Raw genomic sequence first — 17,522 nt, 5'->3', positions numbered from 1 at the left:
TTTCGTGGCTCAGTCACCATCTGCAATGATTTTGGAGCCCCTCAAAACAGTCTCTCACTGTTTCTATTGTTGCCCCATCTATTTGCCATGAAGCGATGAGACCGGATGCCATGATCTTAGTTTTCTGAATGTTTAGTTTTAAGCCAGCTTTTTCACTCTCCTCTTTCACTTTCATCAGAGGCTCTTTAGTTCTTCGCTTTCTGCCATAAGGGTGGTGTCATTTGCATATCTGAGGTTATTGATATTTCTCCTAGCAATCTTGATTCCAGCTTAAATGATCCAATTAGTTTATTTGTGACATACACATCATTTTTTTTTAAGTTACAGATGTTTGTGTGGTATTACGGAAAAGTTAAAGAAAGTCATTTATTTGAAATCATGTTATGCAAGGCTTAGACTTAGGCAAAAAGTTAATAATTTACTCCAGAAGTTTTGTTCCTAGCTATGAAGAAGCTTGTATCAATCAACTCTCCTATAAGGGACAATTATAAAAGCTGAATAAAATATAACAGAACATAACAAAACAATATTTAAAGGTACCCAGGAACAACCAAGACAGTTAGGATTTGAGGGGCCAATGCACCAGACAGCCCCCCCACCCCAGCAAAAAGTACCTGGCTCAGAATGTCAGTAGTGTGGAGTTTGAGAACCCCTGATGTAGAACAAAGCTGGAGAATTCCCAAACATACCGGCATAAAGTCATAGTTGAAACAATGTGGTGTTACACAAGATTAAGCATAAAGACAATGTGGTATTACACAGGAACAGAAAAATATTAATAAACCAATGAAACAGAACAGGCGGAGTCCAGAAGCTATGTGCATGTACAGACCAACGAATTTTTGACAATTATACCACCGCTGTGAGAAAACGATTTTTTCCAACTAGTATTTCTGTATATGTATGTGGAAAATATGAATCATGGCCTTACCTTATACCAAATAAAAATAACTTATAGGCAGATTAGAAGCTTCTAGGAAACAACATAGAAGAATATCTACAATAATTTGAGTCATGAAAAACTTTTAAAAATAGGACTCAAACACAGACAAAGGGAAAAAACTGATAAAGGCACCATTAAAAGTAACAAATTGTTTTCAGTGAAATATACCACTAAAAATGTGGAAAAGCAAATCATAAAAGAAGACATTTTCAATATATATAATATGTGTGTGTACATATATGTATCTTATAAAAGACTCATATCTAAATGTATGAAGAACATCTGTGAAACTTTAAAAGACAGACAACCTTATTTAAGATATAAGCAAAGTACTTGAACAGCACTTTACAAAAGAAGACAGCTGATAAGCATTGAAAATATATTTTGCATCATTCAATATCAAACAGTCTAAAGTTAATCTACGATGAAATATCTCTACACCAGGGGTTCTCTGGTAGCTCAGCTGATAAAGAATCTACCTGCAATGCAGGAGACACTGGTCTGATTCCTGAACTGGGAAGATCCCCTGGAGAAGGAATAGGCTACCCACTTCAGTATTCATGGGCTTCCCTGGTGCCTCAGCTGGTAAAGAATCTGTAAAGAATCCGCCTGCAATGCGGGAGACCTGGGCTCAGTTCCTGAGTTGAGAAGATCCCCTGAAGGAGGGTACAGCAGCCCTCTCCAGTATTCTCGCCTGGAGAATCCCCATGGACAGAGCAGCCTGGCAGTCTACAATCCAGGGGGTTGTAAAGAGTCAGACACAGCTGACTAAGCACAGCACAGAATACCTAACATTGGGAGAAAACAACTGATAGTAACAGGTATTGTTGAAGATATTGAACAACTGGAACTCACATACACTACTAGTGGAGATATTATTTCATTTAACAACTTTGGCATTCTGGTTGGTGATTATCTTCTAAAGCTGAATGTATACATATCATGTGACTCAGCAGTTTTACTCCTAGGTATATATTTACCAGAAATGTGTATAGACATACATGGAAAGATATATGCAAGTGTTTAAAAATTTTTTTAGACTTCACTTTTTTAAAGCAGCTTTAGGTTCATGGCAAAATCAAAAGGATGACATAGAGAGTTCCCATACACCCCCCACATGTTATCATAGTCCCCACACATGCAAAGCTCCCACACATTATCACCATCACTCAACAGAGTGGTATTTTTGCTAATACTGATGAACATACATTGATACATCATAATCACACAAAGTCCATGGTTTGCTTTAGTTCATTCATGGTGTTATACATTCTGTGGATCTGGACAAATGTATAATGACATTTATTCATCATCATGGTATCATACAGAATATTTTCACTGCCCTAAAAAGTCCTCTTTGCTCTGTCTATTCTTCCTTCATCCCCTCCACCTAACCCCTACAATTAATGATTTTTTTTTCACTGTCTTTGTGGTTTTGGCTCTTTCAAAACGTCATATAGTTGAAATCATACAGTATGTACCCTTTCCAGTTTGGCTTCTTTCACTTAGTAGGACATATTTAAGTATTCTTTGTGTCTTTTCATGTCTTGACAGCTCATTTAATTTTAATGTGGAATAAGTTATTATTCCATTGTTGTGCTGTCCACAGTTGTCCCTATTTATCCATTCACCTAACAAAGGACATCTTGGTTGCTTCAACATTTTGGCAGTTATGAGTAAGGATACTATAAGCATCGTGTATAGGTTTTTGTGTAAACATAACTTCTCAGCTCTTCTAGGTAAATATCACAGAGTGTATTTGCCAGATCATATGGTAAGTTTTATCAGAAACTGCCAGTCTTCTAGGTAGTTGCGCCATTTTGCATTCCCACCAGCAATGAATGAGAATTCCTATTGCTGTACATCTTTGCCAGCATTGTTCTGGATTTCGCATTCTGAGAGGTGTGTTGTAGTGGTTTCTCATTGTTTTAACTGGCGTTTTCTTGATGACATATTATAATATGAAACTTCTTTTCATATGCTTACTTTCCATCTGTATATCTTCTTTGGTAAAGTGTTTATTAAGGTCTTTGGCCTATTTTTAAATTGGGTTGTTTATTTTCTTATTGTAGAATTTTAAGTGTCCTTTGTATATTTTGGATAACTGTCTTCATTAGATGTGTTTTTTCCTAATATTTTGCAAATGTTTTATCCTAGTCTGTGACTTGTCTTCTGATTCTCTTGACATTGTCTTTTGCAGAGCAGAAGTTTTTCATTTTAATGAAGTTGGGCTTATCTTTCATGGATTGTCTCTTTGGTAATGTGTTTTAAAAGGCATCACCATATCCAAGGTCACCTAGGTTTTCTTTTATGCTATCTTGCTATATTCTGTGATTTTTATAGTGTTGTGTTTTACATTTAGGTCTATGATTCATGTAGAGTTAAAATGACTTAAATTAATTCACTTCTCACATCCAAGTACTAACCAGGCCCAACCCTGCTTAGCTTGTGAGATCAGACAAGGCTGGACATAGTCCGGGTGGTATGGGCATAGGCAAATTAATTCACTTCTTAATTTAATTAATTTAATTCATAGAATGTTTGTGTGTAAGTTCGTTTGTTTATATGTGAGTCATCAGTACCATTAAGAGACCATCTTTTCTCCATTTTATTCCCTTTGATCCTTTGTCAAAGGTGAATTGACTGTATTTATGGGGGCCTTTTCAGGGACTCACTATTCTGATTCATTGATCTACTTGTCATTCTTATACCACACTGTTTTGATTATTATAACTTTATAGTAACTATGGAAGTTAAATAGTATCGGTCCTTTAACTTTGTTCTTCTCTTCAGTATGGCGTTGGATATACTCTGTCATTTCTCTTTCCATATAAAATGTAGAATCACTTTTTTAATATCCATAAAATAATATGCTGCAGTTTTGATTGGGGTTGCATTGAATTTATTGGTGAAGTTGAGAATAACTGAGAAATTGACAGTCTTGAGTCTTCCTAAATGTGAATATGGGATATCTCTATTATTTAGCTCTTTGATGTCACTCATCAAAGTTTTGTATTTTTCCTCTTATAAATCTTGCTCATATTTTTTTACATGGATGCCTAATGATTTCATATTGTGGGGCGGGAGAGTGGTGTCGATGTGAATCCTACTGTTACAAGCATGTTTTTAGCAATTTTATTGATCATATCTAAAAGCTAGAGACACGTAAATAATGATAGAGTCATACAATGGAATAGTAGTATATAGCAAAATCCCATGGATGGAAGAGCCTGGTAGGCTGCAGTCCATGGAGTCACGAAGAGTCGGACGCGACTGAGCGACTTCACTTTTACTTTTCTGTCTGATCCCTTTCCTCATGCTGGCTCCTGGCACTTTTCACTTTCATGCATTGGAGAAGGAAATGGCAACCCACTGCAGTATTCTTGCCTGGAGAATCCCTGGGACGGGGGAGCCTGATGGGCTGCCGTCTGTGGGGTTGCACAGAGTCGGACACAACTGAAGCGACTTAGCAGCAGCAGCAGCAGCAGCAGCAACAGCAGCAGCAGCAGCAATAGAATTGAGGAACTCTTGATTCTTTCAGCACCATAAATAAATCTCCCAAAATAATATTTAGGGGAAAAAATGGACAAAGTTTATATGCTTAAGAATCCAGTGTCTGAAGTTCTGATCAATAAAAACTAAGTGGGAACAGGAGAGAACCATGGATGCTGGAAATATTCTGTATCTTGATCTGGGGAGAGGTCCATGCTTTTATGTTCATCAAGAGGTACACCTAGAATTTTCTGTACTTTATGCCATAAAAATTGTACCTCAGTAAAGATATTTTTAAATGACTATAGCAAGTACGTATCCTAATAGAAAGTTACAAAGTCATTACGATTCTTCATCCCAAGTCATGTGAGAAAAGAATGAAATATTGTATCAGAATAATTAATAATTAAATTTAACTCTGAGACTCCTGTTAATCAATTTAAAGTTATAGAAATTGCATTATTCAGTCACAGGAAACATAAATTCTCTGAGTGCTAAATGAAAGTAATATGCCACAACATCCTAATATATATAGTATTCATTTACATAGTAAACATTTTCTATAGTAGTCTTCACTGCAGATATAAAACTGTCATTCATATGATCTTCCTTCAAGGAGGAAACAAAAATAAAAACAAAGCTCTAGTAAAATATTCCAGCCACCTCCCAAAAGAACAGGTGGTTCTCTTTTTCTTGGTGACTTATGGACGTTTCTGGTGATTCTAGTTTGATAGCAAGGGAAAAATACAGAGGTGTGTGATTCCCAAAATTTTTTCTTTAAGATAATGGTGCTATATTAAAATTTAAAAAATAAAAAACTAAAAAAAAAGAATTAGGAGGAATAGAATATTAATGGACATTTGAGAGGTATTTAAAGTCCCAGGTGTTAAGTTAATAAAAACCATGGTGGCCAATTCAAAAAAAAAAAAAAAACAAAATATTATCCAAAGACTCATTTTCCTAGTCAGATAAGATTAGGAAATGCTTCTTTGTCCATCCAAGTACTGGACATTACAGTATTCATTGAGCATAGTTATGGTTCACAGAAGTCTTATAATAGTGAAATCAGTGCTCCTAAACTGACTCAAACATGGAATCCCCTTTTCTCACAAAACCCAGAAATACCCAATGGGAAAAAATATTCTTTTAAAAATGGTGACTTAAAGGAATAAGTCAATGCATGTTGCCTAGGCCATCTTCAAGTATCGAGCACTGAACCAGCACTAAGCTAGAAATGAATTCTGATGATAGCCCAGAATAAAGACATTCAGAGCTACACTGGAAGAAAATCCTGTGCTTTGGATAGGAGATATGTTGATGACAAGGATCATATCTTATTTTAGAAACTGAGTAAATTTGATTGACTTCTCCCAAAGAGAAAGTTTTGCCTCTGTGTGAAAATTTTCGTAAAAGTACATTGAAACAGTTATATAATTTCTCCTCCAAAATCATGTTTGCTGTTGCTAAGTCACTTCAGTCGTGTCCAACTCTGTGCCACCCCATAGATGGCAGCCACCAGGCTCCCCCGTCCCTGGGATTCTTCAGGCAAGAACACTGGAGTGGGTTGCCATTTCCTTTTCCAATGTATGAAAGTGAAAAGTGAAAGTGAAGTCGCTCAGCCGTGTCCAACTCTTCGCGACCCCATGGACTGCAGCCTACCAGGCTCCTCCGTCCATGGGATTTTTCAGGCAAGAGTACTAGAGTGCGGTGCCATTGCCTTCTCCGAAAATCATGTTTGGATCTGGCCAAATGAGCCATTGTTGTCCCTGAGTTCTGCTCATGCTATGTGATAATCCAGTAATCTAACACAGGTGTTACTGAGTAACAGTTAATCTTAGCGGAACCTCAGTGTGAATGTACATCACTTTCCAAAGTCTCTGACAAAATGGTTTAGCGGTAGATTGCAACTTAGGTAGGATACTTAGGGATTGAGAGAAGAAATACTGGGATTTTTCTCAAAGTGTAATGATTTATTCAATACTGGAAATATTCCTGATTTCAAAACACAGTCATGCATTTTTTTGTTTAAGAAAGTCAACTATTTTTAGTTTAGATTTGATTTCTAGTTATCAAATAGAGGTGACCCTCAAAGCTTGTGGAAACAGAGATGAAAAAAATGTATTCAACATAAATTAAAATACTTGTTTACTTAACTAAAATGGTTTTTTCATTGATATTCCTCCTCTTAAAAAATTTTAATAACCTTTCAACTTTTGAATTATATTTCAAACTTGGATGAAATCAGACAGGAAAGCAATGCTATGTATCAAAGACTCTAAAATGAGCAAAGAATACACCACAGACATATTTCTCTCATTAAAACTCTAAGCCTATATTGGACTTTCCAGGTTTGTACAGCCCTGACTGTACTGATTATTCATCAGCTTATTCCTGCCTGAAGGCAGATAACAACTATGTCACATTTGATTACTTTGATGACCTTTTCCTTTCTTTTCCCATTGAGAGGATGAATTATTGTGAAGAAAATCTCATCTTTCAGTTAAAGGTCAAAATGCTTCATTCTGTCTCTGATTTATTTTCAACAAGGTGAATGAACTGTCTCTCATCACTGACACTGATAAGTAGATATTTTTTTCCCCTCTACCAGCTCAGAACTATAGGCTCTGTTTTTGCAATCTTAAAGTCTCTAGTCCCATTTAAATACTGAAAAGTAATTTCTAACCCAAATGTTTCTGTTCCACAAAAACTGATTAGTATGCCATTTTGCTTTTTGTTGAAGACAGATCTGTTATTCGCTTATAATATTGCTGAGCAACATGCATTGCTTTATTCTAATAACATGGTTCTCTTATCTTTTTCCTTCCTTTACTCTGCACCGTTGTCTGCTTTTTGCTCTTTACCACTTCATGTGTCAGTCTCCTGTGAGTCCTGGCTTTGAGGTAGGTACTAGCTCTACTTAGAAATGTGCTTCACTATCGTTTTGTAAACCAGCATTATAATATTACATTAACATCAGGCAGTTATCTGTGTTGATACTTGGGTCAGAATTTTAGCTCAGAATCCAGCCTGTTGAACTGCAGAAAGCCCACGGGTGGTGTTGGTGGTTGTTTTCTTTTCTTGATGTTATTGTTCAAGTTTTCACAGTCTTCGGTAAGACAAAGAGCAACGCAGGCTTTAGACTACTAGAGGGTTCATTAGATTAAATTTTGCCCTTAGATTCCTTGATTCCATAACACTGGTGCCGTTTCTATGAAACTGAGCAGACCAGCTGAGAGGAGTAGAGAACGCAGACGAGAACAGAACACTGGTAGCGCGTTTACTGAAACGCGCACGTTAGAGCTGTATGCTGGTGCTGGTGCATGGCACCATGCCACGCGAGGTCACGGTCCTGATAGCCCCCAGTGTTGGTCGGCACAGTAAGGCACAGAGCAGCCACCGTCTGAAAATGACTACAACTTTTTAGGAAAGGAGCTTTTTCCTAATGTATCATCACAGTCTATTTAATTTATAGTCTAATCACAGTCTATTTAAAAAGGATGGTATGCAACTGTATGTATTAAGGTCTCCATCCAAGAAGAAATTATATATGGAGAAGAAGCTCATTTCTTTCATAAAGGTTTTGAGAAATACTCCCCTCAAAAAATTGACTTTTTATCCATCTTAGGCAATTAACGACCTAAACACTGGGGAGAAGTCAAGTCTTAAAGCAGGATATACAGCAGTGCTCTTATTGTGATAACTTGTTTTGACCAGTTGACTTGTTAATGTTTCATTTTTCTTTTCTGTACTTCTGGTAAATTGACGGTTGACATATTATTATTTTCCTTCATGAGACTATAAATGTCAAATACCGTTATCAGTGTCCATTCTAAAATGGTCTTGTTAAGGTAACTCTAACAAAGGATGCTAATGAAAACACAACCAGAACGTGTTCTGGGTTAAATAAAATTGAGAAGTCAAGATATCTTGATTCATAAGATGTAAAATGAAGAGATCTTCTTCAATAATAGTAAATTCCCATGTTTGAAAAATCAACCTAGTTCAAAATGTGCCCTACTTAGAAAAGTCCAGAGTAAATGCTAGGTCAATGATATTCTTGTAAATTAAAATTTTGTAATTTACAGTGCCTTCCAGACATAATTTTGAATGTGGAGTAGTATCCTTCCCTTCAAATTATCCTTTGGGAATAAAGCCAAACAAGGATAGGAAGCATTTTCCACTTCACCCTCCTGTACTGAACTCAGAGCAGATTGTGTAAAAGAAGACTGAAGAGTAGCTGGCTTTTCTATGCAAGTTGTACAGCTTACAGGCAGCCAGGCCTTCATGGATTAGCTGCCAAGGGAAACAAAATGCAAACAAAAAGTTTTTGTAGAAGCCCCTGGTATTACATTGCAATGATGCATATTAATTAATCTCTATCTATTAGATTGGTTCCTCTTTAAAAAACAATACTGAAATAAGTGTCCTTGTCTGTATTTTTTTCACATTTGTAAACGTGTAGGTTTAATTATAGGTTTATCAGTAAGTATTTGTTGACTGACTCCAGAAGGTTATATCCTTAGAAGCCAAGTAGACTAAAGAATATATGCATTTTGTGGCCAACTAGTTCTTCAAAACGTTGTAAAAGTTTAAATGTATAACTTCACTGACTACAGTGTATGAGAGTCTGTTTCCTCATACTCTTCCCAACAGTCAGTTTTATCAGTATTTTTAAATTATCCAATTATCCACTAATTGGATAGGTAAAATAATTTCTATTAAAAAATATCATTTCTTTACTAGAGAAGAGAAACAGCTTTTCATATATTTATTAGCCATTTGTATTTTACCTGTGGTGAATTCCCTGTCTCTTTCTGTATTGAGTTGCTTGTTGGTTGTTATTTAGAATATGTACTATTCTGTCTGTTAATCAGTGGTGGAAGTATATCTTCAATTTTACATGTGTTTTTGATGGCTTTTTCACATACTGATACTTTAAAACAGAAAACATATTTTCACTCCTTATCTTACTATAAGTGGAATACTATTGAAAATAAATCATTGTAGGCAGATTAAATATTATATTCTTTTCAAATGATTCAGAAAAATAGTTTTCTCTTTACATGAGTGAGCTGAAGTCAAGTTAGAAAGTGGAACAGAATTTAAAGCACCGGTGTCCTTTGTAATGACAGGACACAGTCATGGCATGATTGGTTTTTTTTTTTTTACGTTAGGTAGGCCTTATGGAATTTTTTAAAAATTTAAGAACTTTGCTGAAGTTATTTTAAATGTTTTAAAGTGTCTTTAAGGAAACATTTACTATCACAGCTTTGAAGTTAAGAGGCTCTAGAATTGTTATGTGTGTGTGAAATTAAATGCTTTTAGACAAGTCTTTTGGTAATTCTTAACATTCAGACTGACTTACAGATATTATTAGAATATAAATTGCTTATTTAAAAAGCTTTTCCTATGTTTGACTATTTACACTTCACATACATTAGGGTTTTTTTATATAAAATTTGGAAAATATTCAGTTTAACTTTTTATGAGAGGATACATATTTTCTAAATAATAATTTGCTGTAAACTGCTATTATTTTTAATAAAGTTTACTGACTCCCATTTAATTAAGACAAGCATTGTACCAAAAAGAACTCTTTGCTGCATACTTCCTAGAAACTCTGCCCACAAGATGACTCATTCAGTTACTGTTTCTGTTCATTAATAAATTAAAAAAAAAAGCATACCAGTATTACATTATCTACCTGTAATTGGATATGATCCTGATATGCTTTATAATAGTCAAGATAGATTCCTTTCAAATGAGCAAATAATGGGGGGAAAGTTATTTCTAATCCTGAATGTAACTATGGTGAAATTTCTGGCCAAATATTTTCCAGGATATTTTCCAAAGAAGCAAAAGTCTATCTAGAGGTAGAGACTTTACTTGTTACACTTGTGTTCTGGAGTTCCAGGAATCCTGGTGATTAATCTGAATGAATAAGTCGTTTTTCCATTTCAATATGTGCCATGACGTCTATGTAGTACATTAGCCAGATATTTCGAGATTTCTTTTGATGATTGTGTAAACTAATTCTCCAGTGTATACTTCCAGTGAGGAAAAGACATCCAAGAATTCCTCAAGCAGCCCTTCTCCTGAGAGTCAGAAGAGTGTGTGTGGTGGTAGGTTTGTCAGGAAGGAGCCCATCAGCAAAATTAAGAGTGTGAGGCCTACTTTGATGTGCTGTTAATCAGCTGTTGCCTGATTTCATCCAATGTGTCTAGCTTACCATATGTACATTATTATTTCATACTCTGCACATAGATGGAGAAGGCAATGGCCACCCCACTCCAGTACTCTTGCCTGGAAAATCCCATGGATGGAGGAGCCTGGTAGGCTGCAGTCCATGGGGTCGGTAGGGGTTGGACACGACTGAGCGACTTCACTTTCACTTTTCACTTTCATACACTGGAGAAGGAAATGGAAGCCCACTCCAGTGTTCTTGCCTGGAGAATCCCAGGGACGGGCGAGCCTAGTGGGCTGCCGTCTGTGGGGTCGCACAGAGTCGGACACGACTGAAGTGACTTAGCAGCAGTAGCAGCTGCACATAGACTTCCAGATGTGGAATTCTAAATGTGAACACAGCTGGAGAGTTCTTCATGAGCTCCACTGAGGAAGGGGACATCATATTACCACTTGTCCACATTCACTGGCTGATCTTTTAAACGGATGAATCTTTAGTGAAGACTCATGCAGTCATATTGCAAAGATACTTTGGCCTCCTTAACACTCCTCCACAGCCCTGCCTTAAGACACAAAGCATCGTTCTCTGATTTAAGATGCAAAACCGCCCCACACCCACCCTGTTACCAGTGACAAGCATTTGCTCAGTGGCTGTCTGTGCCTGTCTAGTGTCACATCCAGCCTGCCATAGTCGTCAGTTGTGACCACAGTGCTCCTAGCTGAGTACTATGAAAAAAGGTTGCTCGTTTTTACTTGGAGAGTTTCTGTATCTTCATAAATGTTCTGACTCAAGAAAAAAATAAAGGTTTGTATAGAAGAAATAATAAGGAGTAGTGAAGAGAATGGAAGATTGAAATTGGTACTATAAATTATAAATTAAACTTCTAGAAACTTTAGAAATAATTCAGTTTCTAAAATGTTTTATCAGTGTGTTCACAAATATTTAGATACATCATTTTACTTGGTCCACAAGACCTGGTTCTAACCATTAGATTGGTTCTGTCTTGTGAGATGAAGTCATCACTCCCTTCTCAAGAGTGATAAGAGTATTGCAATTTTGGTAATAAATAGAGTGAGATGCAAGGTACAACAGAGTCCAGAAGTTATGAACAAATGGACTTTTCCCCAAATAGCCCAGTTTTTGGAAGTGTCTGTTTCTCTGTAGCTATGTACACGACATATTTTCACTGAGTTAATTCTTTCCTATACTTTTAAAAGTCAGCTTCTTTATTTTTTTTCTTTTGTAGGTAAAGGAAAAAGTCTCATACTTTTCTTTCTCTGTTTTAAGTTGCATTAAAATCTACTCTTTGATTCTTGCAAAAGCACATGTGCACATATACATAAACACACATGCTATATATTCATCATTGATTGTTATAGGCTAAGCTTCTATAAGATCCCGTAGAGTTATCCTTGTGGGCCGTTTTTGAAGGGAGAGGCAACTTTGCAGCTTTGCACTGTGTTTATGTCATGCTTTTTCCAGCTTCTCCTTGGTGTGTCCAAGGCAGTAATCCATAGGAAAGCATCTTTCCAGATTGTTTCATTCAGCTTTCCCATGAACTCATAAACTGAGGCCAAGCCCACTGTCAATTCAATCAGGGTCAAATATCCTTCTCTAGGGGATCTTTCCGACCCAGGGATTGAACCTGAGTCTCCTGCACTTCCCTGGTGGCTCAGACTAAGTAAAAGCAGTTGCTTACAATGCAGTGCAGGAGACCCGGGTTCGATCCCTGGAGAAGAAAATGACAACCCACTCCAGTATTCTTGCCTGGAAAATTCCATGGATGGAGGAGCCTCATAGGCTACAGTCCATGGGGTCGAAAAGAATTAGACACGACTGAGCGACTTCACTTTCACTTTCTCTTGCATTGCAGGCAGATTCTTTACATTCTGAGCCACTACAGAAGCCCACTATGAGAATATGTATCCCTAAAATCGCTATTCTTGAATTTTCCACATGATCTGCTTACCTTCCAGTTTACATTCTATATGTAGATGAAATCTGACAGTTAAAGCCCTCCACTTGTTGACATGCAAAGTTACTTCCTTCCTCAGTGGAAATGCTCCATTTTTATTTCGTGAATGTATAGCATATGACGTTAAGGTTACACTGACCTCAAGTTTATCCTTATGGAGAGGTGGTCTTATGTTTCCCCTTTCCTCCAAGAACCCACAGATTTACAGACTGTAACTAACTGACATTTTGGAAGAACAGTGCATGCAGTTTGTAACAACTCTCCAACAGGTCTAGCGCTTTCCCTGGAAAGGGTGGATTGCTTAAGAAAATAGTTAGGTTCCTTTATCCTTCATTTCTGTTTACTTAAAAAGAGTGAGGCAATATAAAAGTTAATGTAACTTCCAAGACTGCTTTAGCACTCAGCAAATCCAGATCACCTTGTATTTTTAAGAGATTATATATTTTATTAGTGTGAAAGCTTTCACAAATTGCTTCAAACATTAAAAGTGGATTCTCTACTGTGAAACAGCATCCATCACCTCTGAGCAGGGGGTACACTTTTTTCCTGCCCTGTAGCAGTCCTTTTCAATGTTTTGAAAAGGTGTTGATTAGATTTTATTTATGCTGTATATTTAGGGTATCCAGCTGAGTAGCCAAACTCATTTATCTGCACACTTGGCAGGTAGTTCCAGCCCTATAGAGTCAAAATTGTAACAGAATAGCACCAAACAATTTAAAATTCACCAAACACCGTACCCTCCACTCAGGGAATTACAGGGCATGGCACCAGAGTGTTCATATCTGAACTCCATTTCACAGGGGTATTGAGACTTGCCTGTTGCCCAGGAACTGCTTTGGAAAATCCCAGATTCCCCATTTTTGAGGTGAAATACTCATCTAAGTGTTGTGGAAAGATGTCAATCGTTTCTTTTCCCTTCATAAAATAGCCTGAGACTAAGCATTCACTGTCGTGTTTCACTGTTTCACTAGTAGTGATGATGGGTGAGGTTAGATAATCATTTCCAAGTGGGATAAACAGGCTTCAGAGTATATAAAAGAAGCCTCTAGTCAGTCCAAGGAGAAGGCAACGGCAACGCACTCCAGTACTCTTGCCTGGAAAATCCCATGGATGGAGGAGCCTGGTAGGCTGCAGTCCACGGGGTCGCGAAGTTGGACATGAATGAGTGACTTCACTTTCGCTTTTCACTTTCATGCACTGGAGAAGGAAATGGCAACCTACTCCAGTGTTCTTGCCTGGAGAATCCCAGGGCTGGGGGAACCTGGTGGGCTGCTGTCTATGGGGTCGCACAGACTCAGACACGACTGAAACGACTTAGCAGCAGTAGCACCAGTCAGTCCAAAGACGGGGAGGACTGAATTGTCCCAAACAGAATTTTGGCTGCTAATAATAGTTAACATAGATAGCCATTGCATGGCAAGACTCCCTTCAGGGTCCATACCCAGTACCTCTTCCTCAGGAAACTCCTTTTCTGAATGACCCCTTCATCTCCACCATGGAAGTGGTTTATTTTTTCTTTGAACCTGGATGCATATGGGCACTTACTCTGTGTGAGGCAGTTTTCCAGAAGTTGATGATACAGTGATGAACAAAATTGTCAAGTTCCCATACTCATGGAACTTATATTCTGCTGAAGGGAGATGGTTATGTTTACCTAATAAACAGGTAAGTAAGACAAGTTGTAGGCTGCAGTAATTGCCCTGGATGAGAAAGTACGATGTGCCAGAGAGTAAAAGAGTGTGGAAGGGATGTGGGCAGGAAATGAGGTAGTCTGGAGGCCTTTTGGAGAAGGTGATATATTACCTGGAATCTGAAGAGTAAGGCAGAACCTAAAGAAGGAAAGGGCACAAATTAATAACAGTTATGTTGTGTCCAGAATTCTGTTGGGTAGTAAACTTATTGGGCACAGAGACTGGTACTGACTGATCTTTGTATGTCCTATAGCACTGACTTGAGCCTTTGCGTAGAATTTGTCCTAGGAAACACTTGTTAAATTAGGTAGATCCATCTTGATAGCAGTAGGGGCAAATTGTTATAAGGCACTATTCTGCCCAGTTCTTTGATAATCAAAAAGGCTAGATCTTAACACTTCAGTAATAAAAGGTTAATGTTTGCTTGGCTTTGTCTCACACAGTGGTGCTTATATCTTTTAAGCATAACAGCAGCTGGATAGGAAAGTAGGCAGGCAACTGAGGGATACTTAAACCATAGAAGCTATATATTCTGCTAGTCATAATGTTCTGGACGCATGTTTGACTCTGATGCTATCCTCTGAGCACAGGCAAACTGCTTGAAAATCTCTTCTGTGGTTTAAGGGTAAATGGTTCACAATATTTTCACAATGCACTTGACATGTAGAACATACTGTTGCTTTGTTATTCTCATTTCTATGAACTCTTCTTTCATGACTTAAATGAAGGGCAGAAAATATTTTCTATTTTTATATTAGTATAAAATCAGGGGATATGAGAGCTGGGAGAGACTAAGAAAAGAGGAAGCAAGCCCAGAACAAGACTACCTGAGTTCACGGTTCTGCATTTTACAGGCTGTATGATCTTGGGCAGATGATGTAATCTTTCTATGGTTCAGTTTCCTTATCTTTAAAAAACCTGGTGATCATGGGATTGAAATGAGTTGATGACTTTACATGAAGTGCCATGAAAAGAATCTGGCACATACAAAAGTTATAGAAATGATTTATGTCTTTATCTAATCCAGAGGTCTCAAACTCCTCCCCATTACCAGATTTATTCCCCAGTTCAGTTGACTGAATGTTGCAGAATTGTTTTCAGAGTCGCCGATATTTAGAAATAGAGTTATTTCATAAAGCACCTAGATTTTCTGCTTCTTTTGTAAAACTAAAAAAGCTGAAAACATAAGGCTTTTGCAATCACATGGCAGCCGTTAGAAGTGTTTGAGCCACAGCCATCACTTTTAAACTGAACCTGTCCTCTCCAGTTTTCCATAAGCTCCACCATTCTCTGTTGCATTCCTGACACCCACTAATATTAACAGCCTACAGGTGCATAGCTGAGCTTTCCGCCTGTCCTCTTTTTAGAGCAGAAGAGTTGCGATAGACATTGTATACGTGTTGTATATGCTAAGTAGGGATGAGGAGCAGGCAGACAAGTACAGAGAACAGTTCCAGTGAAAAACATTGCTTAGTCAATTGTACTCTCTCAAAATTGAAATTCTGTAGAGCAAGTGTGTCGGTGTTACAGTGCATGTAATACTATTTTTTTTTTAATGCTTGTATCAACAGTCTGTATTTCGAACATCTCTATTGAAATGTCTCATCCATTATTTGCATACATTTATTTCTTGAAAACATTCATTATGGTTCAAGCATTGCTTATTACTTGCATTGTACCAGGTTCTTCTTTCTATTAACAGAAGACAAATGTGATTAAGACACTGTCCTTCCCTTAGGAGCTTACTGTGTAGTGAAAAGTGCAAATGTGAAAGTGTTACTCACTCAGTTGTGTCCGACTCTTTGCGACCCCATGGACTGTAGCCCACCAGGCTCCTCTGTCCGTGGAATTCTCCAGGCAAGAATACTGCAGTGGGTAGTCATTCCCTTCTCCATCTTCCTGACCCTGTAGTTGAACCTGGGTCTCCTGCATTGCAGGCGGATTTATTACTGTCTGAGCCACCAGGGAAGCCCCATTGTGTTAATGATTAAGACCAAAAGGAGTCCTGAAAATGATAAATCCAGAAATAGACTTCAAAGTGTAACACTTTTCCGTTTCTTTTTAACTCAATAGGAATTTATGCCACTCCAAATTCAGTTGCCATTATGGGTCTATGAAGTGGACTTTATTTAATGAACATAAATATTTTAATACTGGATAAAGTTTCATTTGAATGCTGCTTTTTATAAAGTGACTTTTATCTCTCAGGAAATCTTATTTTTAATTTTTACATAAATGACAAGAAACCACAAGTAAAGGCAGTTTTTCCCCCTCTATTTTTTAGATTTACTAATAAAGAGAATTCATTTTGAACTGTGAAGGGAATATACCTTGTTGGGAAATTGTTTCAAAGTCCTGTTGAATGTTTAAAGATGTGCTGGCAGTTGGAGTTTCCATAATGTAATCTAAGCAGTCATTTCCTGGGAGGGTTCCAAACTTGCTGAGTCATTATTTAATATACCAGGTTAAAAAACAGATTCCTTGTCTAGAGAAGCAAGATGCATTATCTCTATAAGTAGGTGTTCAGTGCGTACAGTTTTAACTTTAGCAGTCATTTCACGTGAAACACTGTTAACATGTGGATGTTACAGACACTTCAGGAAACCACAGTCTTTAAAAACATTTTAATCTCTAGAATCTTTAATGTCTAATCTTGGCTTTAAAATTCAGCTTTCATCATTTTTCTGTTCTCATATTCTCTTCCATTCATGACTGTGATCCTTCTTAAACAAGGAGAATAAGAGAGATCTTTATACTTTTCATCATCTGTAATTTGCCAGATCAGATCATTGACATCAGTCCATACAAATACCATGTCATACAGTGATGTCAGCTCTCAGAAAAGTTTCACACCTGCAATTTGATCCAAACTCCTCCACTCAGGAAAAGAACAATACATAAGACTAATGGCTACTGTAAAAATGTAAATTTTTAGAAGCGCATCCTCTTCTTACATGTGCTTACCATAATTATAGAGAAGAGAATGTTATATCTGTTCAGAGTTTTGAGCCAGTCATTGCTCTACACATAATAATGAAGCAGAATGAAACAAAATGTTGCTGTTTGCTTCTTCCTTTCCAAAACATTTCAACTTTCCTCTCTATTCCCAGAGAGAAAAAAAAGAAAACACAACACTCATTCTGCAGATTGCCCAGGTTTACCAAATACACAGTGCCAGACTGGAACAGCAAGTAACAGTGGAGATTAATTTAAACACCATTTAGTTAAACTAGTAAA

General features: G+C 37.3%; 1 protein-coding gene across 3 annotated transcripts in view; it reads left to right on the top strand.

Moving 5' to 3' along the window:
* PRKD1 (protein kinase D1) overlaps positions 1-17,522 on the top strand; it is a 351,724-nt gene that overhangs the window by 272,452 nt on the left and 61,750 nt on the right. For 2 of the 3 annotated variants that reach the window (XM_027957223.3, XM_042235288.2), the window contains exon 5: positions 7,312-7,335. The exons of the other annotated variant lie outside the window; for it this stretch is intronic. In XM_027957223.3, coding sequence (XP_027813024.2) covers positions 7,312-7,335 — 24 coding nt within the window. The remainder of the gene's footprint in view (positions 1-7,311; positions 7,336-17,522) is intronic. 3 annotated transcript variants of the gene reach the window in all.

The sequence above is a fragment of the Ovis aries genome, chromosome 18, assembly GCF_016772045.2.
Source record: "Ovis aries strain OAR_USU_Benz2616 breed Rambouillet chromosome 18, ARS-UI_Ramb_v3.0, whole genome shotgun sequence".
Lineage (NCBI taxonomy): Eukaryota > Metazoa > Chordata > Mammalia > Artiodactyla > Bovidae > Ovis > Ovis aries.
Note: the sequence above shows the minus strand (reverse complement) of the source record. Positions and strands in the feature narration are given on the sequence as shown.